Below are 27,288 nucleotides of genomic sequence, written 5' to 3'. Positions count from 1 at the left end.
GGGGAAGAATAAGACCCAGATGCCTCATTCAAGGTGCTCAGTCTTGGGTCTCAAAGGCAAGTTGGATAATGTGGATGATGTGCTTGGACCATCCAATTTTTTTAGAGAAAAACAACTGTGACCCAGGCCCTTGGGTTGCTTTTACATACAGTTTATTCAGGTTATTCTATTTTTTTTTTTTTTTTTTTTTGCCACGCCTTGCAGCTTGTGGGATCTTAGTTCCCCGACCAGTAACCCAGGCCCTTAGCAGTGAAAGTGCAGTCCTAACCACTGGACGGCTAGGGAATTCCCAGGGTATTCTTTACTTGGGATCCCTTTTAGCATAAGAGAGACCTGTATGTCAGGGCCCACAGTCACTGTTATAAAATCCCTGCCCCATCCTAAGGGCAGAGAGAATCCATTGAAGGGTTTTAAGCAGGGCTGTGATATGAGGGCTTTGTTTTTGGAAATTGCTTGGGCTGCAGCAAGAGATTGATTAAAGAGCAGCAGGAGAACAGTGATGGGGCCAGCTCTGAGCTCCATGGGATACCTCCTGAAGACTTCCCTTTCCTGTGGCATCTCCTAGAGCTATCCTCGCTGTAAGGAATGGGTGCTTTGTATTTCTTTAATTGTTTTACAGTTTACTAAGTGCATTTTTCTGCCTTCTTTGATCCTCACAACCCCCTTGAGGCAGAATAAATGTTCTCAGCCCATTTTACAGCTTAGAACAAAGAGCTCAGAGAAGATAGGCCTCTACCTCTGATTCATATTGTTTGTAGGTGAGACAAAGCAAGATCTTGTCTATGGGATCTTGCTCTACACTTTCTTCATGGGATGTGTGGTTATAGAGAAAAAATTTGTTGTGCAAGAACTTTCTTTCATATTCCCTGGAATATATTTGCCTATATATAATAATCTATAGGAAGCAAGACCAGCTACATAATTTGTGGACCTAGTTCAAAATAAAAATGCAAGATCAAAAATTATTAAGAATTCCAAGAGGGGAGGTAAAGCATTAAAGCAAGCATGGGCCCTCCCAGCTGCATGCCCTGACAGGAAGGGCTGTTCCTGCTCTACCAGAACCGGTGCTTTATAGGGCTAATGCCCAAGGTGAGGCCTTCCAAAGCAGATGGCAGTGCTCATACTCACTGCAAGTTTATCTCATAATGTAACAGGACTGAGTCCGGAGCCTGTATCCAGGTTTCCTTCTGTTTTGACTGAGTGAAAATTAGCCAGACGTTGACTGGGACTGAGCTGCTGTCTATCTTCATGGTGAAGGAAGAGCATTTGTTAGGTGAACTTTTGTAAACAAGAGGTCAGTGGAATGTTTAGTTTCCTTGAGATTCCAAGTTTTACATAATGTATGCTGCTGATATCAAATGAGTCTTATTTAGACCATGGTACCCACTTTTTCTGTGGAGTTGTGTTAAAGAAAATAAAGTTGTCTTTTATTTAAACTAGAGCAAAGCATTTTTTTTTTAGACTCAGAAATTCAGAATTTGGCCTAATTTGAATGGTAACAGGGCTGAAGTTTATTCTACAGGAGGGGTTGGCAAGTTTTTTGCTGTAAAGAGCCATATGGTAAATATTTTAGGCTTTGTGGATCTCTGTAGCAACCACTCAACTCCACCATTCTAGCACAAAAGCAGCCACAGATGACACATATGCAAATAAGTGTGACCATATTCCAAAAGAACTTCATTTATGAACACTGAAATGTGAATTTATATGATTTCCTGTGTCACAGAATATTCTTTCTTTTTTTTTTCCAAGCATTAAAAAATGTAAAAGCCATTCTTAGCTTATAGACTGTACATTTTTTGGTGGCGGGCTGGATTTGGTTGGGGGTTGGGGGGCATAGCTTGTTGACTCCTGGGCTACACCGTCCATAAAGAACAAAGTTGCTGAGCAAATCAGTTGGTTATGCAATGTTATAAAGAGAGTGGTTAACCTCCTATTTGGGAGAATAAAGTGTTGCTAAGAATTTTTAAACACTATTTTAAAAATATGTCTCTGTTCCCATGTAACCTAGGTTAAGTTGTTGAATCTTGGTGAACATTGCAAAAATTTAATTTTTTTTCTTATTCAGTAGCAGAATGGGGACAATAGTAACAGGACTTACCTCTTAGGTTGATGTGAGTATTAAATAAAGCAATCATGTAAAAAACTTATCACAAAGTCTTTGCTCAAATTTTAACTAGTGTTGTTAACAACAGTAATAAAAAGATTTCCCCTCCCCAGTAAACCTCTCTCACTGAGCTCAAATGATAATTTTTAATCTATCTCCTAGAGCTCAGATCCACCACAAACAGAAAGAAAGATAGAACAAGCCAGTGAGCTGAGCTTAGCTAGCCCTATGGATTAAAGAACCAGGCTGAAACCTTAGCTCTCAGGAATGGGAATGGGGTGGATACAGAGGAGGGCAGTGGTGGGGAGGTTGAGAGCTTCAAGCAGGTGTCAGATTTAACCCAAAGCCCAAGGGAAATTACATGCCACACATTCTGCAATTTATAGTGCCTGCTTTCTCCTTTGACACCCACGGGGTTATTCTCTGCCAGGTGTTCTTCTCATCTGGGGTTGAGGTTGGAGAGTGACAAAAGGGGGCCAAGGACTCCTAATAGCTGAATATGGTACTTGAGCACTTATAGCATGTGCACGTGAAGGGACCATTTGCAGAAGTACCATCTCACTACTGAACCAACGGCTGCTGACAACGTGGCTCCTCACCGCCAGTGTCTAAAGAGAACTCTGCAATATCTCATCAAAAGGTCTTAATTCAAGGAACTTAAACACTCTCCTTAGCAAAGGACAGGGTCCAGAGCAAGCCAGCCAGTCAAGCCTGCCCAGGAATGCAGCTTGCCAATGACTGTGAGGCCCAGGGTCCTCTCCTCAACTTCTGCAAAATGTATCGTGGGAGTTTCACAGTCACAGATGTTCAGGATGTGGACATCAATCAGGCCTTTTTTGTTCAATGTTGTCGACTTCATCAAGAAACCTCTGCTCTGGAAACAGACTCACAGACTTAGAGAATGAACTCTAAGTGTGTTGGGGGGGTGGGAAGGATAGCTAGGGAGATTGGGATTAACATACACACACTACTATATTAAAAACGGATCACAAACAAGGACCTACTGTATAGCACAGGGAACTCTGCTCAATGTTATGTAACAACCTAGATGGGAAAAGAATTTGAAAAAGAATAGACACAGGTATATGTATAACTGAATCTCTTCGCTGTACACCTGAAACTAATATAACATTGTTAATCAACTATACTCCAATATAAAATAAAAAGTAAAAAGGAAAGAAGGAAAGAAAGAAAGAAAGAAAGAAAGAAAGAAACCTCAGCTCTGAATGTCACAAAAAGAGGCCAAAGAGGCTATTTCCTTAGAGCTACTGGTCTACTTTTTGGCCACTTGCCCCAGAGTTCTCTGTGAAATTTAGATTCACTCCTTTATGGATTCATCTGCTAAAGATATACTATGTATAAAGTCAGGGCTGGGCACTAGAGAGAGGAATGTGAATAAGTCAAAGACTTGCCTTCAAGATGGCAAAATGTGTGGTAAGTGCATTTATGGAGGTTGGGGAATATGTGGAGGGTCAGGAAACCAAGAGAAGAAAGTGTCCCAGTTTTATCTGGGATGGAGGTGGGGATTGGGGTGGGGAGACTTCACAGAGTGAAGATGAATTGATAATTCATCTCAAAGGATGAATGAGGGGTGGGAGGGGCATTCCAGGCAGAGGGAACCCCACAAGGGAAAACAGGGCAGGAAATGGTGCTGCACTCTTGGCAAGTTCTAAACAGCGCACTCTTGAGTGTGTTAACATTTGAACACTGATAACAGTTCTCAGGAGTCTATAAGCTAAGAGGGCTCCGAATGCCCCTGAAAGGCTCTGGAGAAACACCAGGTGGGTGGGCACTATTCGACTTCCAGACCTCGTCGACTGGCCAGCTCACTGCCTCGCCCTGGTGCTCCTCTCTCCTGGTGACTGATTTCTCCCAGGTCCCAGAGCCGGCGCTGGAGGCTTGCACTGCCCTTCCAACCAGGTGGATGAGAAAGGGATAGTGTGGAGAACAGAAACATGAACTCTACACAAAGTTACTGAAAGATGTTTTTAAAACAAACTATCCTTTAAAACAAGGAAGTTGTGGGGAGTAGGGGGAAAGGAGATATATTTATCTTGCAGCTGAAGGGTCTGAACAGCTTTCAGCACTGTCACCTTAATCAAATGAGACATTGACATGGAAATGATTTTGGTTCTTTAAAAAATGAAACTGAGAGAAATGAGACAGGAAACACACCTCTCCAGACGCTGTGCTCAGCACTTTCACATACGCCAGCCCAGTTCACCCTCACAGTGGCCCAACAAAATAGGTCCTGGTTGGTCCCATCTTATAGTGGAGGAAACTAAGGCTCAGAGAGAGAGCTAGTGACTTGTCCATGGTCACACAGTAATAATACGGATAAGTTAAGTCTTGACTGACAACAACATCAAGTGACAGTTTAGGAGGCAAGTTTTTCTTTACGTTTCTGTCATTGGCAGTATTTCAATATTAAAAATGGCAAATTGGGGGCTTCCCTGGTGGCGCAGTGGTTGAGAGTCCGCCTGCTGATACAGGGGACACAGGTTCGTGCCCCGGTCCGGGAAGATCCCACATGCCGTGGAGCGGCTGGGCCCGTGAGCCATGGTCGCTGGGCCTGTGCGTCCGGAGCCTGTGCTCCGCAACAGGAGAGGCCACAACAGTGAGAGGCCCGCGTACCGCAAAAAAAAAAAAAAAAAAAAGACAAATTATTGTACATGATTTGAAACCTAAAACTATAGCCTATATTTCTTTTATTTCTCCCATTATGTCTAGCTCAGTGTTGGCGACAAAGTAGGTGCTCGGTAAATTCTTATTGGTAAATTGGCTGACAAATCAGTCTTGCTAATCTGCATCCACTTATCATTCTACAACTTGGTTCTCTTTATAACATCTATAATGTTATAACTAACATGTATTCCTATTTTCTAAGGCTCTCTTTTTCCTCTAGAGCACTGGTTCTCAACCGAGGGTGATTTTGCCCCTCAGGGGACATTTAGCAATGTCTGGAGACATTTGGGGTTGTCACAGCTGAGGTTGGGTGTTGCTACTGGCATCTAGTAGGCAGCAGCCAGGGATGCTGCTCAACATCCCACAAGGCTCAGGGCAGCCCCTGCCACAAAGACTTATCTGTTTAAACCCAAGTGTTAATACTGTTGCTGTTGAGAAGCACTGGTGTAGAAGGTAGCAACATGTGAAAAGTGGTTGACTGAATTGTTGAGCCCACTTCTCTTGTGGAAGAATCTAGACATCTTTCCTGCCTAAATGCATTTCACATAGTTCCCCGTTAGGGCAGAAGGCACAGTGCTGGGATCCACAGGCCAAAGCGGGCCTACAGCTGTGTTTTGTTTTGTTTGACCAATGGAGTGTTCAAATGTCTAAAAATGTGTTGCCAACACTAAAAATCATGTGCTTTCAGAAAAAGATTGGGATTTCTACCTTCTCTTGAACAATAAGGGTTGACAAACACTGGTCTCTTATTACCACCTGATAGAGGTGATGTGTAAATATTTAATGGGCACAGCAGGGCAGTGGCCATGCAGGACACCCCACCATCCAGAATGAACACCTACCATAAAGGACAGTGACAGTCCCCAGGGCTAGATGCCAGCCCCACCACCAACCCTGACAGCTGGAGCTGAGGAGTGGCTGGTAGGGAGGATGGGCACTACCAACCCCTCCCTCTTGTCCCGTCACTACTGAGGCTGCCGCTTTTCACCTCACACTTACTCTAACACTTTTCTTATGCAGATTTAATGGGGAAATAAAGTCTTCCCCAAAGGTGTCAAAATAAAAAATAAGGGCTGCCTGTTTCAAGGAAAAAGACATTTTTACTTTTTCACTACGTCACTCATTAAGTTCTATGCTTAGCCCCTGTAATCTTTGGATTTGTGGCCACTGCTCTGGCTTAAACAACTTCTCTTTTAAAATGCATAAATTCCCCAGAAGGGCTAAGGCTGGTGGGAACTTTTACTTTCTATGAGCCTTTTTGCTTTCTCTTGGGGCATAGCTAAGGTTGCCTGCTCCGGGTTTTGGCGCTGGCAGTGGAATGAATCAGGTGAGTTTGGTTGGTGAGACTCAGGCAAAGCAGCTGTTGCAACACCTGGGGCCGTGGACTGAGAGCGGCTCACCTTGCTCCTTCCCGAAGGTGTCGGGGGCAGGGAGCCCTGCTGGTCCTTCCAGCTCTACTGGACACTCATTTCCTGTCCACCCTCTGGAGGCACAGAGGATTTCCAGAACGGCTGGGATTCGGCACTTGGGTGGAGCTTGGTCAAACAGAGCCCAGCCTGAAGGCATCGTTACAGGAGACGGAGGAAAGGAGCAAAGAAAGACATCGAAAGGTGCCAAGACACTCCTGCCTGCAGTTCTGCCTACAGCCTGGCAGCAGTGGCCACTGTGTGCCCCACACAGACACTGGAGGTTCCTGACGCCTTTCTGTAGGCAATTATTCACAGGGCCAGTGGGCTGGGTGGGATCAAGCCCTAGACTAAAGCATAAATGCTTATGCCTATCCTCTGCCATTTTGCCAAAGTGACTTTCAAAAAATCCCTGACACCTTTTTAGATTAACTTCAGTTGTGCAGGAATAGAGCGTTTATTCTGCCCTGAATGTTCTTCTGGTGAAGGACTATGCTTGTTTCCATTTGGTACTGAAAGGAAACCACCAACTTCTCAGGGGCATTTCTACCTTAAGGAGAAAAGTATCCTGAGAAGGATAAAGCCTATGAGACCAGGAAGCTCAGTTCAGTGTTCTGTGACGACCTAGATGGGATGGGATGGGGGTGTGGGGTGGGAGGGAGGTCCAAGAGGGAGGGGATATAGGTATACATAGAGCTGATTCACTTCACTGTACAGCAGAAACTAACACAACATTGTAAAGCAATTATACTCCAGTTAAAAAAAAAAAAGCTTATGAGACCAAGTCAATAACATTAACAATAACAATAATAATAACTCCATGCAATAAAGACCATCGCATGTACCACGCACTGTGCTAGATGGTTTACATATACCATTTCTAATTCTCCCAAGGGTCCCACTAAGTAGCTATAACTAGTTCCTTTTTGTAGATGAGAAAACATGCCCCAACTAGTCCAAGGTCATGCAGCTAGTAAGTATTATAGCTGTGAGTCAATCTTGATTTGTCTGATCCCAAAGTCTGTGCTCATTGCTCTCCAAGATCTGCTAACCAAGACCCTCTAACTTCAGGGGTCACGTTAGACAGGTAAGAAGGAGGCCCACACCGAGTCCCAGCTGCAAGGGTCCTCTTGGCTTATTTGAAAGACACTTTGGGCCAAGCAGGGGCAAGCCTCCTTTGAGAGGGGGTTGACCATCACTGTGTTCCCAAGACATTTGTCCTTTTCGGTCACTGTAATCACAGCTACTGGCTATTGAGCATCCACTTTCCATGTATTCAACAAAGCTCTTTACAGGAGTGATCTTTCATTCTTTTCCCCATTTTTCAAATGATAAACAAACAAATAAACAAACCTCAAACAGATTAAGTTGCCTGCCTGATGTCAAAAGGAGAACAAGTGACAGAGTCAAATTTGTAGCCAAGACTCTGATCTCATGACCATGCTTTTCCACTCTACTCAGTTGCCTACCCCCTTCCAGGATATGGCCTGGAAAACCCAGCCCCTGGTTAGTCCCTGAATTTTGCCTTCTGTGGTTGGAAAGAACCTATAGTGACATTTGACTTTGGTCTCAGAGTAATCCTGTTTCTTTTTGCCCACGAGGTATTTCTATGGGTCTGTTCATCGGTACAGCTTCCTCCTTGGGGTGGTTTGCAAATGGCACTTCGGCCAGGTTCCCAAAGGCCACATCTCTCCCAAGAGGCATCAAAGCCCTTCTTGGGCTGCAGAGAGGAGGCTGAAGAGGGAAGAAAGCAAACAGAAGATGTCGACACTTGCCTCCTCTCCATCTCCATGACCCTCATTCTTATCAGAGAATATCTCAAAAGGCTCTGAGGTCTGTTTCCCCTGGAACTTAAAGTGTGGGATTGCACCACCGGGCCCCAGGGTGAGGGACAGGGAAAGCGATGCTAGAGCAGGTTAGTGTAAGGAGTCCAGCCTCACCTTGGTAAATGTCAGATTCACAAATCCACCCTGGAAATTCAAGAGAAGGTTGGATTTTCGGAAGCCACAGTTCCCAGAGGATTGGGTTGCATTGGGGTCGATGTTGAAGTATTTCTGAGGTGAAAAAACCTAAACCAAATAAAATAGATTGGCTCAATGGAATGTCGAAGAAAACTCTAGCCGGGAGACCAGAAGCACAGGCTGCTAATTGAGCCTGAAACTCCAGGCTAGTGGGTGTTCACTGGAGAATTTCAAAGTCCCTGGAAGACACCTCTCATTTCCAAACTGTTATGTTTAAAAGATTTTTTTTTAAAGAAGGAGTGCTCTCAGAGAGAGGAGTTCCTTGATAGATAATTCATGGCAGGTATATTCTTGAAAAACCGTGTAGAATTTAATTTTTGTTCAAGTGAACATGTTGGGCGCTACAGGAAAGGTTTTGCTATCTAATGTACTTCTGTTTCAAATAAAAACCAAATGTGGAAGTTTTACTTGAAATCATAAAAACTGTGCAAAAAAAAAGGAAGAATTTTTATAGTGATTCTTTCAGTAAATCAAATAATCTAAGCCCCACTCCCACCCCCTCCAATCTTCTCATTAACCTGGATTTTTCATATTAATGTCACAGCTGGCTGGAACCACGAAGACCATCTAATGCAAACCTCTCATTTCACAGGAAAGTTGCTGAGGCTTGGGAGTCATCCAGAGGAGCAGGGCCAGGCTGGGGTCAATGTTGGCCACACCCAACACTCTGCCCATGATGACTAAAAGTGGAGGGTGTGCATATTTAAAATTTTGGTGTGTGCCTTTCTTCATTCATACAGTCGCTATCAGTGTCTATTTTTGTATGTGTTCTAAAACAAATCCACCTCGTAATGGAGCACCTTGGAGAAAGAGGAGCCCGCAGATACCTATTTCATTCCAAGATACAGGATGCAGGGGAACGTTCATTTTCAGCAAGGCACTCCCCACTCAAACTTTTTGAAGCAGTGCTATAGTCCTGTGCCGGACTTACCGACTCCGTGTCTTGAACCGTCAGCTCTATCCCCATCTCTGCTTTGATACAGAGCTTGCTTCCGTTCAGAACTTGATAAATTCCAGTCTTGGCTGACGATGGCTGGGGTGCGAGGGTAGGCCTGGGAGCTATGGTGGCAGGCGAGGCTCTGTGGGTTGTGCTGGTGGGCCCTGGGGTGTGGGTGAGTTGAGTAGGCTTCTGACTGGTTGTGCTGTTGTGTGGTGTGGTGGACAATGTTGCTGGAAGGGTGGTCTGGTTACTGGGTTGGGTGGCTTTCCCAGGTGTGTGGCCGAAAGTCGACAGCCTGGCTCCAGTTCTGTGGGCTGGCGGGGTGACGGTGGATGGTGGTGGACTGGGACCTGTGCTGGGGCTGATTGTAGCCTCAGTGACTGGAGCAGCCGTGTGTGACTTGTTGGGTGTGGCCAGGGCTGTGACTAGGGTGTGGGCTGTCGGGCTGGTGGAGGGTGTGCTGTCTGCAGTTACCAGGGAAGTTGTTGCTAGAATTTTTATGGTTGTGTGTGTGGTTAGGGTCTCAGAGGTGGATGTTGTGACAGCTATCTGAGAGGCGACATGCCCATCTGTTGACCTTGCTGCTAAAGTTTTCTGAGGCACATGGTTCGTTGGCTGCAGGAGAGAGGGTTTTGCTGTGGCCTGTACTGTTGCAGGTGGAGAATAGCCTGTGATTTCCGGAAATGCTTTTGCTCTCATATGACCGCCATAATGCAAAATCACTGCAAATTAGGAAACAAAAATGTTAATACACCAACCAATGGCTCACATGAGTGAAGCCCTCCCCCACTCCCACTTTAAGGTTTCTTCATTAAAAATTAACATGTGTTTTTCAGATTTGGGGGAAATTTACAAGGAAATAACAGTGAAGTGAAGGTCACTCAAAATTCTACCACAAGGCCACAATTTTTTTTTTTTTTTTTGCAGTACGCGGGCCTCTCACTGTTGTGGCCTCTCCCGTTGCGGAGCACAGGCTCCAGACGCGCAGGCTCAGCGGCCATGGCTCACGGGCCCAGCCGCTCTGCAGCATGTGGGATTTTCCCGGACCGGGGCATGAACCTGTGTCCCCTGCATCGGCAGGCGGACTTTCAACCACTGCGCCACCAGGGAAGCCCCACACAAGGCCACAATTTAACGTTTTGGTTGCACCCATGTTTTTACCGGGTTGTGAGCATACTGGAGATATTCTTCCCCTTTCTCTGTGTGGGGTGTGGTACTATCACCCCAGCGAGCGTGCTCAGCTAGATGTCTAAGTGCCAATGTCTTTTCATTTTCCATCTTCAAATGTGAATCCAGACAGTTCCTGGGTAGAGTGTGCTCCTGGGTAGGGTGCTGCTGTGATGACCTGACAGAGCTGGGGCAGCATGAATAACAGTAATAAAGATTTACACAGACTTATATAGTTTTCAGAGAATCATGTAATCCCAGGCTCGAAAGGGACCTTAAAGATTATCTAGTACAGGGCTTCCCTGGTGGCGCAGTGGTTGAGAGTCCGCCTGCTGATGCAGGGGACACGGGTTCGTGCCCCGGTCTGGGAAGATCCCACATGCCGCGGAGCGGCTGGGCCCGTGAGCCATGGCTGCTGAGCCTCTGCGTCCGGAGCCTGTGCTCCTCAACGGGAGAGGCCACAACAGTGAGAGGCCCAAGTACCGCAAAAAAAAAAAAAAAAAAAAGATTATCTAGTACAAACCCTAATCTGATGTGTGAATTGTACTGTTGGATATTTGCCATGTGTTCTGCCAATCTATGCACAATTAGGTCCAATGACAAGAGATTCAGTTCCCTTCCATTTTTTATTTCACCATCAGTTTTCTTTTCTTTTAATAAATGTATTTATTCATTGCTGCATCGGGTCTTTGTTGCTGTGTGCGGGCTTTCTCTAGTTGCGGCGAGCAGGGGCTACTCTTCCTTGTGATGCGCGGGCTTCTCGTTGTGGTGGCTTCTCTTGTTGTGGAGCACAGGCTCTAGGTGCTTGGGCTTCAGTAGTTGTGGTGTATGAGCTCAGTACTTGTGGCTCACAGGCTCTAGAGCGCAGGCTCAGTGGTTGTGGCGCATAGGCTTAGTTGCTCCGTGGCATGTGGGATCTTCCTGGACCAGGGCTCGAACCCATGTCCCCTGCATTGGCAAGCGGATTCTTAACCACTGAGCCACCAGGGAAGCCCTGCCATCAGTTTTCAAAATGTACCCCAGTTTCTGTCATTCCCTTACTTAACCTTTAGAGTGGCGCAGACTTTTCCAACTAAGGAATTAAATTAATCCATAAGTGCTCTGATACATCTGGTGTGCCATCCTTCATGGTTTGGCTTAAATGTCAGCTCCTCAAAGAGTCTTCCCCATCCTCCCCACATGAAACAGCTCCCCATCCCCACAATTCTCCATCACAGTATTATATTCATTGCCTTCACTGCACTAATCACAGCTTGTAATTATATAAGGGGATGGTATTCAAATATTTAACAATAAGCCTGTCCAGACAGTGTGTACCAGCAGAATATCAGCCCTGATTATATGTTTATTTATTAATTGTGCCTCTCTCCCACTAGATGAAAAGCAACCTCAAGGTGGGAACTGTGGGTAATTTTTTTCAACACCAGTGCCTGTGCATAGAAGGTATTCAGTGGATACGGAATGAATGAATAAATAACTGAATGTGTAAATGGTGGCTATAGCATTGTAGACCTCCTAGGGTTATTAACAGGTTCAAACAAGGTGGTTTGAGTGAAAGCCTTCCTGGACTATTAAGCATACCTAGAGTATGTATTATTGTCATAGGTTCTCTCCTGGGTCATCCCTTCAGGGCCGAAGGCCTCTGAATCTTTTTCAACCAGAATAGTTCTATCCTTGTCTCCTTCCAAGCACAGAGCAAGCCAGAAAGTAGACAACTGCAGATGATGTCCCTTGGGAGCTTATGATCAGGTACACAGAGATGGCACTGTCTCTTCAATGCTATGGTTTCACTGTGTTTATGCATTGTATTTTCACTCATTGGAGTTGTTACTGCCCGGTGCTGGGCAGTGACTTGGAAAAACATGGGAAAAAGGGAAAGAAGATCACTCTATGCTGGTGTTTATAGAGTCCTGAATTTCATATCTAATTAAAGTCATCCATAAACACCTTTACTATCTTTTCCTTTCATCCAATACATTTCTAGGTGGGTACTTTCCCCATAGCAATAAAAATGCCAAGTTACCGAACACCTACTACATGGCAGGCCTCAGGTCAAGGGTCTTCTTTCACCAGCTCTTCTCAAAAACTCTCTGACGGGTACTAATCTTTATCTGTCTTTCAGATGAGGAAACTCAGGTTTAGAAAATTCTATTAACTTGACCATAATCACACAACTAGTAAATTTTGAAGCTGAGACTCAAGCCCCTGTCTGAACCAAAGCCTGCCCTTGGATCTGGGCATGGGGGGAGGTGGTGCATGTCACTGGGAAGAATGGTAAGAGAAGAGACAAAAGCAGAGGAGAGACGAGTAGGGTGCCCCTCCAGTGACCCCAGTTCACTAAACCCTCATAATGGTGGTCCTCAGTGAGTCTTTCAAAGGCCCACATGCTAAAACAGTGATTATTTTCCAGAAGAAAAGGCTAACTTTAAGCCCAGTAGTAACACTTATAAATTATTTCTGCACAGCTGGTTTGCAAAATGGGAAAGACAAAAGTATCAGTTCAAAATGCCTTTGATAACCTTTAAAGAAAACATTATTAATGACATTAAGTTACTTGAGACTATTACTAAAGAGTCTTTTCTTGTATCTAAAATGTTTACTTGGACAATTGAAATGTATGATATTTGAGAGTTGCAGATTTTATGGGCTATAGATTTACTTTACAAATCTTTGTAAAATCATACGTGGAATCTTTATGCCCATACTGTAGAGCTTGGAACAAGATTTTTCCTTTCAAGATTGTTATGAAGGTTGACAGTTGTGGAAGATTTATTTGCATAATTCATTTGGGCTGAACCTGAGTTGCTGTTTCCTGGGTCAAGAACCCAACGGGAACCCAGTTAGGGTCATAGTATTACTATGAAGAAATAGAATTCACTCCCAGATGTGGTATCTAGGAATATCTTGTAGTAAAAAGCAAAGATTGCTGCAGAGGACTCTGGGAGACTGGGAACCACCTGACTTTTGTTCTCCTGGAAGATTAGGTCCTTGATAAAATCCCACTGTGTACAGCTTATGCTTATGAACTAAAGCAAATCTCAACTGAGTAGAATTTCCTCAACTGAGTAGCACACCCTTTCAAAGGGGGAGCCGTCCTCATAATGCAATTAGAACTCCTCTCTCGGCAGTGATGAATGAACTCAAGTAAGGGAAAAAAGCACATTGGCCATTCGTGAATGCACAGCACCCCAAACAGGACAAGAAGACTCATGGTACACTGTCAAGTGTGCTTCGTATATAGGAGGTCTTTGTGAGGTGCCTGGAGGTGATGGTGTCTCCATATGTATGTGACCTTGTGACAGACAGGAGCCTGGGCTGGTAGGTGGCAGGACCAAAAGTGACTGAAAGTAACAGAGTGTGTTACAATTAAACAAGTCTGGGGAATACTGTTCTAATATTCTTCTCCTTCTCCACTCTGGTCCCTCCCTTCCTCTCCTCATCTCCCTGTAGGAGTGTGGGGTATAAAAGATGGGCAGGCAGTTAGATGTAAAGTTGACAGAGGTAGCTATGCTGTGCATTGAAATACATCCCAGAAAGTTCGTATGTTTGTTAGGTACTCAATGGAAACAATGCTCTGAAAAATACTCTGTTTTACAAAATTTTTGTTTATGACCACACATATATGACCAATCTTGGTCAAAATTGGGTCATAGCTTTTAAATGGGATCTTTGGCCTAGAGGTTTAGTCAAGTTCACTGGTCTGTCTGAAAACCACAAAGAGGGCAGTGGGCAGAAGCAAGGGCAGAGGGCATAGCTCAGATTCTCTCAGTTCTCCTTCTACTCTGAAGACACAGCCTGAAGTCCACACACTGATTTGCGAAGCTCCCACTCCCAGAACCTCAGCATCTCCTCTCCAGGATGCAAGAGGCTCAGCAAATGAGTACCCCAGAGCCTTAACCCCTTGTTTGTATTCCTCTAGACGGTGAACTGCAGGAAGGGGCGTGAGAAGGTTTTGGTTTCCCTACAACTCGCAGGAGGAATGAGAGATAACCCATCGGCCAGACCCTGGGAAAGCCAGTGACCACACAAGGACTGCGTCTTTAGGTATTTCCCAGACAGTCGGGCCTTCCCAGAGAGGCTTAGTTTGGTTTCCCCGCCACACCCAATTCAGCAGATACAAAGGCGCCTCCTCTGAGCCAAGCTCCAGGCCAGGCTCTGAGGTTAGGTCTTTGTTCTCAGGGGCGCAAAGCCTTGTGAGGCAGACACAGAAGTGGACTACACTCCTCAGTGTGACAGGTGTTATTATTATTATTACTATTTTAATAAATTTATTTATTTATTTATTTTTGGCTGCATTGGGTCTTTGTTGCTGTGTGCAGGTTTTCTCTAGTTGCGGTGAGCAAGGCCACTCTTTGTTGCGGTGCGCGGGCTTCTCATTGCGGTGGTTTCTCTTGTTGCGGAGCACGGTCTCTAGGCATGGACTTCAATAGTTGTGGCACGTGGGCTCAGTAGTTGTGGTACACGGCCTCAGTAGTTGTGGCTCATGGGCTCTAGAGCTCAGGCTCAGTAGTTGTGGCTCATGGGCTTACTTGCTCTGCGGCATGTGGGATCTTCCCGGACCAGGGCTTGAACCCGGAACCCCTGCACTGGCAGGCGGATTCTCAACCACTGTGCCACCAGGGGAGCTCAGGTGTTATTATTGAAGCAGGCCCCGAGTGCTATGGGGTGAGGTGGGGAATCCATCACAAGGAGAAATTCTTCAGGCAGACAGACAGACCTGGTCTGAATTCCTCTGGACTTGTTTTCACTCGAGACAGAAACAAACACTTATCTTGTTTAATTCACTATTTGGCGCTAGTCTCTTATGTGCAGCTGAACCTAAACTTAACTGATACAAACTTAAATCTCCTCATTTTATGGGTTTCGAATTTGAGATCAGGGAAGCAAAGTGACTGGATAAAGATTACATAGTTAGCTTACCTAAAAGCTATGTCTCTCCAAGCAAAATGTCGAATGGTTTTTGCTCACATGCAATTCAACAAGTATTTCTTGAACATATGCATGCAGAAGTGTAGTGCAGAAGTGCAGAGCATGGACCCCGAAGCTGAACTTCCTGGGTGCAAATCTCAGGGCTGCCATTTGTTAGCTGAGCGCCCACGTTCACCTCTCAGAATGTACGGCTCAGAGATGAAAGGGCAACGTGGGCATTTCCTTTCCACCTGCCTGTGCATTTATCACACGTTCATTGCCCTCCTGAATCCACCAGTCGTCTGCCAGCCATTGAATTGGCGCCCACAGACAGATCACTGAGGGTTACTGCTACATTGAGATCTTCTGCTTTTTTATTGGCTTGCTCTGCTAAATATAATGATTACTTTTCATTTTGCCTCCAAAAGAATGTGAAACTCTAATTCTGAACGTGTGGCACAAAGAAAAACAGCCTGGATTAGGGGAGCTGGTCTGACCTTTCACCCAACTTTCATGACAATTCATGTTACACTCAAGTGCAGCTGTGTCTCCCATTTGAGCATGTTAGTGAGGCCATGTGGAAAGAGTTAGTTCCCTCACATGTTCAAGTCAGTGGTAGTAGAAGGCATTGTGAATCAACCAGCAAACTTGATAAAGCACATAAGAGGACTCAACGTCCTAGGGAGAAAATGTTCTTGGTGAAAGCAGGGGGCACAGACATAAAAGAATCATTAAAATCTCAGCTTCCCAGACAGTCTCTTTGATCTGACCTATACTGGTAATGAAACAAGAAATCTTTGATGCCCTGGCTTACATCTTTCTGAGATGGCACAGTTTGTCAGACCACATCTCGTTCATCTTCACAACTCAATGTTACATAATATACACATAGCACTCCATTTAAGAAAAGCAGAAAAAGAAAGGCATAACATGATTTCCCCAGACTCTTGGCAAGAGCCCCATTTCTAAGCCCTGGCTCAGTTCTCCATCTCTTAAATTGAAGAGATTTGTACAAACTCTCCCTAATCAGGTGCCTAGAGACCATTTGGGAACCAGGGGCAGTGTCACTGTCTTCCAGGGTTGACACCTCCTCTGCCTGACTCATGGAAAACAAGTCCAAACTGTGAAAGCCTCTGGAAAAAAAAAATGAAGGCGTGCTCCACATGTAAGGTAATAAAGAGGCATTCCCAAGTCAAATACCCACAGTAGCTGAAGCCACTACAGCTATCTCCAATCTGTCCTGTCCCACCTTGGTCACTGGCACTAGAATGCATTTACATTTAATAGGACCGGATGCAGCAGGGTCACCATGGAAAGTCATGTGTGTCACTCACCGGCCAGGGACACGAAGAGCACCACCACTGCAGAGAGCTGCCAGGACATGACTGGGGAACCAGGGAGTATCGCTGCCTCGCCGAGGGGCTGCTAGGCTCAGCGCTCAGCACGGCTGGGTCTTCCGAATGGTGCAAGGCTAATTCCAGGGCAGGCTCTGGCAACAAAGTAGACACCTCTTTCTGCCCCTTATTACTTGTGTCAGAGAAAACAAAGTCACCTGAGTTATGAGAAGTAACTGAAAGGCCCTCCCAAGTGGTGCGCTGAGCGGGGAGGGAAACCACAAGTGGCTTTTGTGTGAAGGCAGGCACTTTCATCTCTGCCTTTAGTGTTTGTGAGCGACGGGATGGGGGATGGGGCATGTCCCCCAGCCAAGGTGAAGGGCATCTGAGATCATTTTCCACAAGAGGTGGTGGATCTGTGGCAGGGCCTGCTTCTTTCTCTCATAAGTTGGGTCTCCATTTTTCTCTAAGATCTTGAGTACATTTCTGTAAACCCAGAGACCCTTCTCAGCCAGGAGAAAACCAGTCCCTCAGTCCTGAGGGTGAGCAGGAGTCAAAACTCCATGGGTAGAGTGCTGTCTGTCTCTGTGTGTTTTCACAAGAAGTCTGAGGCAGCCCTGTTCTCTGCTCAAGGCAGCCTTACCTGGGAACTTCACCTTGTGGGGAGGGGGGAGTGTGAGCTTAGGAATCAGGGAGATCTGGGTTTGAATCTGGCCCTGCCAACTCACCGGCTGTATGACCCTGGGTAACCTCTCTGAGCCTCGGTTTCTTCTGTTGTATAACAGGGATAATAATGACTACTCCCAGGTGGTTTTCCTGGAACACAAATAATATTGAATATCTTCAAAAGGCAACCTTTTCATGTCTTATCTCCTTCCTCTATTAATTAGACAAAACAATGTTGGTCTCTCTCCCAGAGCTGTGAGTCCCGGTGAGGAACACACATATAGGCAGTTTATCAGGATACCCTCCTGATTACTAGGTTTAGGGCTTTTATTTTAGTCTCAAACCATTTCCTGAAAAACAACTTTGGCAACTATTTTATCTTACTATGTTGCTGAATCAAGCAAATTTACCAAAGCAAGGGGTGTGTTTCCAAATTGAATTTTTATGGTGGAAGGTGAAGATTAATTTGTGTCAGTTGACCTAATTTCAGCTACTTGCTATCTAGAATTCTGGACTTTAAGTCAATTTATTCAACAGACAATAATTAAGCAGATACTCTGTGCCAGACACTCTTCTTATTCCATTTAAGCCCCACAGCCACTCTATGTGGGCAGTATAGTATTATTGTTGTCCCATTTCACAGATGGGGACACTGAGCACAGAGAGGTCAAGTGACTTGCCCAGAATCCCTTAGATAATAAATGAAGAAGCTGGGCTATGAATCCAGTCTGGCTTGAAAGTCTAGGATTTTAAGCACTATGCTGTACTATGGCTGAAGAGGGGCTCTGGACTAGAATATAATATATGCTTTCAAGTTGCTTACTGCCTAGTTGAGAAACAACATTTACTGATATAAATAGCTAGAGAGTGACTGATCAATTATTTGCTACTTAGAAACACACTGGATGAGGAAAGGAATAGTCAGAGATGACTTTGTAGGGGTTGAACCTTGGAGAGACTAAAGGTCATAGAGGATCTGGGTAGTTGGAGAATAGCAATAATAATAATAATAGCAGTAATAATGGTTTCCATATAAGGAATCCCTACTATGTGCCTGACACTGTGTAATGCATATGGCACCTCTACAGGGTAGATTTTTTTAATCCCCACTTTACTGATGTGGAAAATGAACCACCCAGCATCACATAACAGGCTAAAATTTGCATCATGGCTTGTCTGGCCCTGAAGACTGTGCCCTTTCTGCTGGCCATGGGAGCAAAATCTCTTGAGTGGTGACTGGAGGGGCCTGGGGAGTTATTTTCTTAGTGGTTGCCCTGAAGATTACTGTACATCTCAGTCTATAGCAATCTAGTTCAGATTAATACTATCTTAACTTCAATAGTATATAAAAACTTTGTTTCTATTTATTTCCATTGTCTCCCCTTCCTTTTTGCTGTTATTGCCATATAACTTACATCTTTATTCATTGTATACCCACCATCATGGGTTTATAATGATTGCTTTATGAAGTTGTCTTTTATATCAGATAAGAGAAAAAGAAATTACAAACAATGTTATAGAGGAAATGTTTGTGTTCCCTCAAAATTCATATACAGAGGGCTTCCCTGGTGGCACAGTGGTTAAGAATCCGCCTGTCAATGCAGGCGACACGGGTTCGAACCCTGGCCTGGGAAGATCCCACATGCCGCAGAGCAACTAAGCCCATGTGCCATAACTACCAAGCCTGCGCTCTAGAGCCTGCGAGCCACAACTACTGAGCCCACATGCCACATCTACTGAAGCCCATGCGCCTAAAGCCCCTGCTCTGCAACAATAGAAGCCACCACAATGGGAAGCCCGCACACTGCAACGAAGAGCAGCCCCTGCTCGCCGCAACTAGAGAAAGCCGCGTGCAGCAACGAAGAACCAAAGCAGCCAAGAATAAATAAATAAAATAAATAAAAAAAAATTCATATACAGAAGCTCTAATGTGGTGGTATTTGAAGGTGGGGACTTTGGGAGGTAATTAGATTATGAGGGTGGAGCCCTCATGATGGGATTAGTGCCCTTATAGGAAGAGGAAGAGAGCTAGTTCTCTCTCTGCTCACCACCACGTAAGGATATAGTGAGAAAGCAGCTGTCTACAAGCCAGGAAGTTGGCCTTCACCAGAATGCCACCATGCTGGCACCCTGATCTCAGACTTCCCAGTGTCCAAACTTGTGAGAAATAAATCTGTTGTTTAAGTCATTCAGTCTGTGGTGATTTGTTACAGTAGCCAGAGCTGACTATGACAAACAAAAAAATATATTTATAATGTCTTCTATATTTACCTATGTAGTTACATTTATTGGTGCTCTTTATTTCTTCATGTGGATTTGAGTTACTGTCTAGTAACCTTTCACTTCTGAAGGACTCCTTTTAGCATTTCTTATAGGGAAGGTTTGTTAGTGACAGATTATCTCGGTTGTTGTTTATCTGGAATGTCTTAACTTCTCCTTCAGTTTTGAAGGACAGTTTTGTGGATATAGAATTCTTAATTGACAGTCTTTTTCCTTTCAGCACTTTAACATATCATCTCACTGCCTTCTGGCCTTGATGGTTTCTGATGAGAAATCTCTTATTGAGAATTCCATATGATTTGAGATGTGGATTAGCTCATTGCTGAAAAAATTATCCTTTCTTCACTCTATTGCTTTTGTACCTTTGTTGAATATCAGTTGTCCACATGTATATGGGTCTATCCTGTTCCACTGATATAATTTTCTATCTTTATGTCAAGATCAAATTGCCTTGATTGCTGTAACTTTACAATAAACCTTGAAATCAGGTATTATTAGCCCTCCAACTTTGTTCTTCAACATTCTTTTAGCTTCTCCCTTTCCATTCCCTAATTCCCTTTCTTATGCTTTAAATTAGCCAATAAAGAGTGAAACTGTGAAACCCTAAACACCCCACCCTTGGGCCCTAACAAAGGCAGAGCGCCAGGTTTGTGCTGTCTCTCTCAACCTGTGACCTTGCTTCATGGCCCTTGAGTGTGCTGTGTACCCTCTAGGACCTATGAGTAGTAAATCTTGTTCCTCAAAGTTCCCTGATGGTTTCTGGCTGAAGTGTGTACTGCAATCATTATAAGAACCACATGGGTTAGTCCAGCCACAACACTGGCCCCACAAGCTTGGGTGAGTGCCTCAGGTGTTCCTAGTTCCTAGGTGAGAGCATCACCATCAACGGGATGGGACCAAACAGCAGTGGGGAACACAATTCAGCCCATAACAATGGTCTTGTTAAATATTCCATGTGAGGGCTTCCCTGGTGGCGCAGTGGTTAAGAGTTCGCCTGCCAATGCAGGGGACATGGGTTCGTGCCCCGGTCCGGGAGGATCCCACATGCCGTGGAGCAGCTAGGCCCGTGAGCCATGGCCGCTGAGCCTGTGCGTCTGGAGCCTGTGCTCTGCAATGGGAGAGGCCACAACAGTGAGAGGCCCGCGTACTGCAAAAAAAAAAAAAAAAAATGTTCCATGTGAACTTAAGAAGAATGTGCATATTCTTTTGTTGTTGGATTCAGTGTTCTATAAATGTTATTAGGTTAAATTCGTTGACAGTGTTATTCAAGTATTCTATACTCTTACTGATTTTTTCTTTATTGTTTTATCAATTCTTACAAGAGAGAGGAGTTGAAATATCAGATTAAATTGTGGATTTGTTTATTTCTCTTTGCAGTTCTGTTTTTGCTTTGTGTATTCCAAAGCTCTGTTATTGATGTGTAAACATTTAGGATTGGTATGTCCTCTTGATGGATTAACCGCTTTATTATTTTTAAATGATCTTGATTTTTGGTCAGATTCTTTGTCCTGAGGCCCACTTTGTTTTTATATTAACATTGTCATCCTGGCTTTCTTTTAATTAGTGTTAGTTTGGAATATCTTTTTCCATCCTTTTACTTTTAATCTATTTGTGTCTTTATACTGTCAGATAAAATGAGGCATATTAAAAACTTCTTAAGTTTATTTGAGCAAAACTCAATTCAGATCGGGCAGGGCCAAACCAGAAATAGTTGGGAGAGCTCCGCTGACAGAAGCTAGAGGAAAGACTTTTCTAGAGAAGAGGCACAAGCAAAGCAACGAAATTATTTGATTTGTTATAGCTTAAGTGTTGCATTATTTGAGAGCCAAGCTGGCTCTTTGTGATTGGCTGTCCTTAGGTTTCAGTTTCTTAACCTTGAGGCATTTCAGGTGTAGGTTTTGGTTTGCTTACATAGGCTACTAAGGCATTAAAGCCACCTCAGTCTAAACGCCTCCTTGTTTAACAATATTTAAGGTGGGTTTCTTGTAGGTCACAAGGGTGGTCTTTTTTCTTCTTCTTTTATTTTTAAAATATCCAATTTGATAATAACCCCCTTTTATTTTATTATTATTTTTTTGCGGTACGCAGGCCTCTCACTGTTGTGACCTCTCCTGTTGCGGAGCATAGGCTCTGGACGCACAGGCTCAGTGGCCATGGCTCACGGGCCTAGCCGCTCCATGGCATGTGGGATCTTCCCGGACTGGGGCACGAACCCATGTCCCCTGCATTGGCAGGCGGACTCTCAACCACTGCGCCACCAGGGAAGCCCTAACCCCCTTTTAATTGGGGTGTTCAAATCATGATTATTGATATGGTTACATTTATATCTACCATCTTGGCAACTGTTTTCTATTTTTCCTACCTGTTCGTGGTCTCATTTCTCCTCTTTCTCTACCCACTCTTGGATTAACTGTCTTTTTAAATTCCATTTTATCTCATCCGTTGGCTTATTAGTTATAACTCTGTCATGTTATTTTAGGGTTTGCTTTAGAGTTTATGGTATATATCTTTATGGTATCACAGTGTACCTTCAGATGATCTTAATACCACTTCACATAGAAGAATCTTACTACGGTGTACTTCACTTTTTTCCCTCTTGGCCTCTGTTTTCTTGTCATAGGTTTTAATTCTGCATATGTTATAAACTCCACAACATATTCTTTTTTTATTTAAATAGTCAATTTTCTTTTAAGGAGACATAAATAATGAGGGGAAAAAGCTTCAATACTTACTTATGTGATTACCATTTCCTGTAGTCTTCACTCCTTTGTGTAGATCCTTGAGTTTGTTGTTGCTACAGTTAGCCTAAGTACACCATGCACTTCAGATTCCTCAAGTGTTACCTGTGTTTAAGGTATGGCATTGTTTGACCAAATGTTTTTCTCAATGTGTGCTCCACCCTCAGCTTTAGGTCTTCCCTGGTATGTGTCAGAGTCTCTCCATGCTCTTGTAGCTCTCCCAGCAGACTCCACTGTTACTTGATAGTCAGTGCTTGTTAGCCTGGGGCTGGGGACTGAGCCGTGAGGTGCTCTATTCTGATCAAGTCTCAGGCAGGCAGACACTCTGTCCCTGGGTCTTGAGGGGGTGTGACCGTCAAAGTGTTTCTATCCCTCCCCCAGCAGTAGTTTTGGGCACAGCACATATTCCCACCTCTCTCCCAGGATCAGAGGTTTGGTTTTTATTCCATTATTTTTCCCCAGCTGCAGTTGGATTTACCAGCCCTGTAAGGGTGTGTTTATTGCCTGTTCTTGGGCAGCTGGTTCTACTTTTGTTCTGTTGGAAATATGGGGCAATAGGATCCAAGCCTTGTCTCATGTCTTTCCTGCAGCAACTGATATTCCCCTTCCCAAGGCTATGCCCTCAAGGATGCTTTCTCAGGACTTTTGCTAATCTTTTTTGTGAGTGCTCAGTGAGACCATTGGAGGAGAAAAGCCTGTAAGGGGATGCAAATATTCATTATATCTGTGGCCCCTGGGTTTCTATTTTCTCTTGCAAGCCTACACTGGGCCACTAACAAATTTAGCAGAACTCTCTTTGCCAGCGTATAGCAGTGCCTGCTCCAGGTAGGCAAGTGCTTGGAGTTCCATCTCTCTTTGTAGGTGCCTGTCTTTCCTTGGTCTTCAGGCTATATGGGTGCCCAGTGAACTCAGCTCTCTCATGGGTCCACGAAAAGTTGTGAATTTGCATATTTTCCAGATTTTCTGATCTTGCAAGTGTGGGGATAGTGCTCTTTCTAGATTTCTACATCTCAAGCAGAAGATATTATTTTTAATAGCTGCACAGAGTTCCACTGTATGTCAGTACAATATTTTATCAATCAGCTTTTTATATTTAATATATTTGTTATCTACTGTTAACAAAACTTAGGTGCTTAAAACAGCAAACATTTATTATCCCATGGCCCTCTGGTAGTAAATTCAAGAGTGGTTTAGCTGGGTTCTTCTCGCTCCAGGTCTCTCATGAAGTTTCAGCCAAGATATCAGCTGGAGCTGAAGCCATCTGAAGGCTTGACTAGGGCTGGAGAGTCTACCTCCCAGGGGCTCACACACATGGCTGTTGGCAGGAGGCTTCAGTTCCTGCCATGCAGGTCTCTCCTTTGGGCTGCTTCAGTGTCATCTCAATATGGCAGCTGGCTTCTACAGTGAATAACCCAAGAGGGAGAATGAGGAAAAAACTAAAATGCTTTTTATAATGTAGTCTTGAAAGTCGACGAGCATCACTTCCACCACATTCTATTTACTGAGTCATTAGTACAGCCCACACTTAAAGAGAAGTTAATTTGATTCCACTCTTTGAAGGAAGGAGTCTCAATTTGGGGATAAATTTTTACACTACCACAGACATTTAGGTTGTTTCCCATTTCTCACTACTTGTTTTCCTGTTAAAAGTGATCCTAAAATGAACATCTGTACATATAATTCTTTGTTCATTTGTATGAGTTTATCATTAAAATAAATTCCTAGAAGTGGAACTGTTGGATCTAATCGTATACTTATTTTAAATTTTTGAAAGCTGTTACAAATTCTCTTCTAAAATGATAGTACTAATTTACACTCTTACCAATAGTGTATGAGAGTGCTGGTTTTCCTATAGCTTCTCCAACATTGGGTATTGTCAAAGTTTCAAATGTTGGACAGTCTGATAATGAAAAATGATATATCATTGTTTGCCCTCTTTTCATATATTTAATGGATTTTGAATTTTTTTCCTATGTATTCATGTCCTTTGCCCATTTCTTTTTCCATTGTTATTGATTTGTAAACACTCTTTATACACCAAGGAAATTAGTCTTGTGTCATATGTTTTGAAAATGTATTTACCCTTTGAGTTTTAATTTTTCCTTTTTTCTACATATAAGTTTTTGCCTCTTACATAGCTTAATTTGTCAAGATTTTCCTTTGTAGCTTCTGGTTTTAGTTTTTGCCTGGAAAGACTTTATCCTATTCAAGATTCTTTTAAAAATGTTTTGACTTTCATGATTTCTTTAAGTCACACACTTGAACAATGGTGAAACCAAGCAGGACCCTGTGGGAAGGGAGCAATGCAGAGACAAAGAGGAGCAGTCAAGAAACAATAGTGCAGCCCTGGGGCAGGTCCTGGTTCCACCTCAAGGGATACACATAACAATATCTTTGAGCTCTTTACAGAATTAAAACGCCCAACAAATGGAAGATGTTAGTATTCTTCATTCCAGATTAAAGGAACCATAGAAGCTCATCAGGAGACCACCTGAGGCCAGATTAAAGGAGTGCAGGCCCTGCACTCACCCTAATCCTTATCAGCAACTCTGGCCTTGAACCATTGCTATAAAACTGCTCACCAAATCCCTCTGGGTTGAGGACACACTGTTTTTGAGAGGCACAAGCCCACTGTGTCCCCTTTGCCTGGCAAAGCAATAAAGTTATTCTTTCTACTTCACCCAAAATTTTGTTTCTGAGATTCGATTTGGCACCAGTGCACAGAGGTGCACAGAGGCCAAGGTTCTGGCATTGATATGAATGATTTTAAGGGCTGAGGTAAACTTACTATTATTTTTTCCATATTGCTATCCAGTGGTCCAAACACCACTTTTACAAAACATTTATCTTTTTGGTTTAGAACTAATTTGAAATGCCTTTTTCATAAATTCTGAGATGTATCTGGGTCCATTTCAAGATTCTCTGCCCTGTTTTCCTTTTGTTAATTTCCAAGGTATATGTTCCCTGGCAAATTAAAATATTATGGTATAAACCTACAATTCTTGCTACTTTTATAATAGCCATATTTGAAAAGCTTATCCATAAATAAAAACTGCTACCAGATTAAAGATGCAGTTGACAAATATTTTGTAGAGGATTAGTGAAACTATATTTTAAAAAGCTTTCTAGGGCCTCCCTGGTGGCGCAGTGGTTGAGAGTCCGCCTGCCGATGCAGGGGATACGGGTTCGTGCCCCGGTCTGGGAGGATCCCATATGCCGCGGAGCGGCTGGGCCCGTGAGCCATGGCCGCTGGGCCTGCGCATCCGGAGCCTGTGCTCCGCAACGGGAGAGGCCACAACAGTGAGAGGCCCGCATACCGCAAAAAAAAAAAAAAAAAAAAAAAAAAAAAAAAAAAAAAAGCTTTCTATCCTCATCTGACAATAAACTTGGAACTCAAAAGACACTTGCTACCTGTTGACTGATAAGCAAATGCTAGTGTGGTAACTTAGAATCTTGGCCTAGGAGTTGGAAAACATGGATTCTAGTTCCTCCTTTGCTGCAGGCTGGCTGGGTGACACTGACGCACAGTAATAAAGTTGTAGTTGGGCAATGGCCTCCTAGCTAGCTTCCCAAGACTTCCTGCAGCTTGGTGTGGCCATGCAACAAAGTTTTCACTAAGAGAATATAAGAAAAGATTTTGCGTGCCACTTGCACACTGGGCCTTAAAATATTACATATGCGTATCTTCCAAGTTCTTTACCCTTTCTGTGATCTGGAAACTGGACATTCCTGAGAACTGCTTTTGACTATGTAGGCAAAGACAATGCTCTAGTGGATGGCAGAAAAACCAGAAGGAAGGAACCTGGGCCACTAAATGACCATGTGGAGCACAGCAGCCTGCAGGCCCAAGCCAGGATGTTTCACAAAACAGAAATATTCTTTAAGTCACTATATTGTTGGATATCTTTGTTACAGCAGCTTACTCTTTCCCTTTACACATGGGATGTTATATTCCACTAAGAAAAGGGTTCTGTAGTCAAATAAGTTTGGGAAATCATGAGTTTAACAAAAGTTTACAGACTTTCTTCCTGAAAGAGTTCTCAGCTCCTTTAATCTACTAATTGGGATCAACCAAGAGAGGAGCAGAACATGTAGTGTTTTTTTTTCTTTTGGCCATGCCATGTGGCTTGCAGGATCTTAGTTCCCTGACCAGGGATCGAACCTGTGCCCCCTGCAGTAGAAGCCCAGAGTCCTAAACACAGGATGGCCAGGGAATTCCCCTGTGTAGTATTTTTTTTAAACCTCTTTATTGGAGTATAACCTCTTTATTGGAGTATAATTGTTTTACAGTGTTGTGTTAGTTTCTGCTGTATAACAAGCTGAATCAGCTATATGTATACATATCCTCTCCCTCTTGCATCTTCCTCCCACCCTCCCTATCCCACCCCTCTAGGTGGTCACAAAGCACCAAGCTGATCTCCCTGTGCTATGTGGCCGCTTCCCACTAGCTATCTATTTTACATTTGGTAGTGTATATATGTCCATGCCACTCTCTCACTTCATCCCAGCTTGCCATTCCCTTCTGCCTGTCCTCAAGTCCATTCTCTATGTCTGCGTCTTTATTCCTGTCCTGCCCCTAGGTTCATCAGAAACTTTTTCTTTTTTTTTAGATTCCATATATATGTTAGCATAAAGTATTTTTCTCTTTCTGACTTACTTCACTCTGTACGACAGACTCTAGGTCCATCCACCTCACTACAAATAACTCAATTTCATTTCTTTTTATGGCTGAGTAATATCCCATTGTATAGATGTGCCACATCTTCTTTATCCATTCATCTGTCGATGGACACTTAGGTTGCTTCCATGTCCTGGCTATTGTAAATAGAGCTGCAATGAACATTGCGGTGCATGTCTCTTTTTGAATTATGGTTTTCTCAGGGTATATGCCCAGTAGTGGGATTGCTGGGTCATATGGGAGTTCTATTTTTAGTTTTTTAAGGAACCTCCATACTGTTCTCCATAGTGGTTGTATCAATTTACTTTCCCACCAACAGTGCAAGAGGGATCCCTTTTCTTCACACCCTCTCCAGCAT

General features: G+C 43.8%; 1 protein-coding gene across 3 annotated transcripts in view; it reads right to left on the bottom strand.

Moving 5' to 3' along the window:
- Nucleotides 1–16,749, bottom strand: part of LAMP3 (lysosomal associated membrane protein 3) — a 34,803-nt gene extending 18,054 nt beyond the window's left edge. For 2 of the 3 annotated variants that reach the window (XM_082625824.1, XM_082625823.1), the window contains exons 1-3: nucleotides 16,569–16,749; nucleotides 9,151–9,881; nucleotides 8,139–8,267 (exon numbers count right to left, since the gene is read on the bottom strand). In XM_082625824.1, coding sequence (XP_082481950.1) covers nucleotides 8,139–8,267; nucleotides 9,151–9,881; nucleotides 16,569–16,617 — 909 coding nt within the window. In that variant the 5' untranslated portion in view covers nucleotides 16,618–16,749. Of the gene's footprint in view, nucleotides 1–6,046; nucleotides 7,933–8,138; nucleotides 8,268–9,150; nucleotides 9,882–16,568 lie in introns of those variants that run through there. The other variant, XM_082625825.1, reaches the window with a different exon arrangement.
- Between the last annotated feature and the right edge of the window lie 10,539 nt (nucleotides 16,750–27,288).

This window comes from Mesoplodon mirus, assembly GCF_964341445.2.
Source record: "Mesoplodon mirus genome assembly, chromosome: 6".
Lineage (NCBI taxonomy): Eukaryota > Metazoa > Chordata > Mammalia > Artiodactyla > Ziphiidae > Mesoplodon > Mesoplodon mirus.
This window is presented reverse-complemented; position numbering and strand designations above follow the sequence as displayed.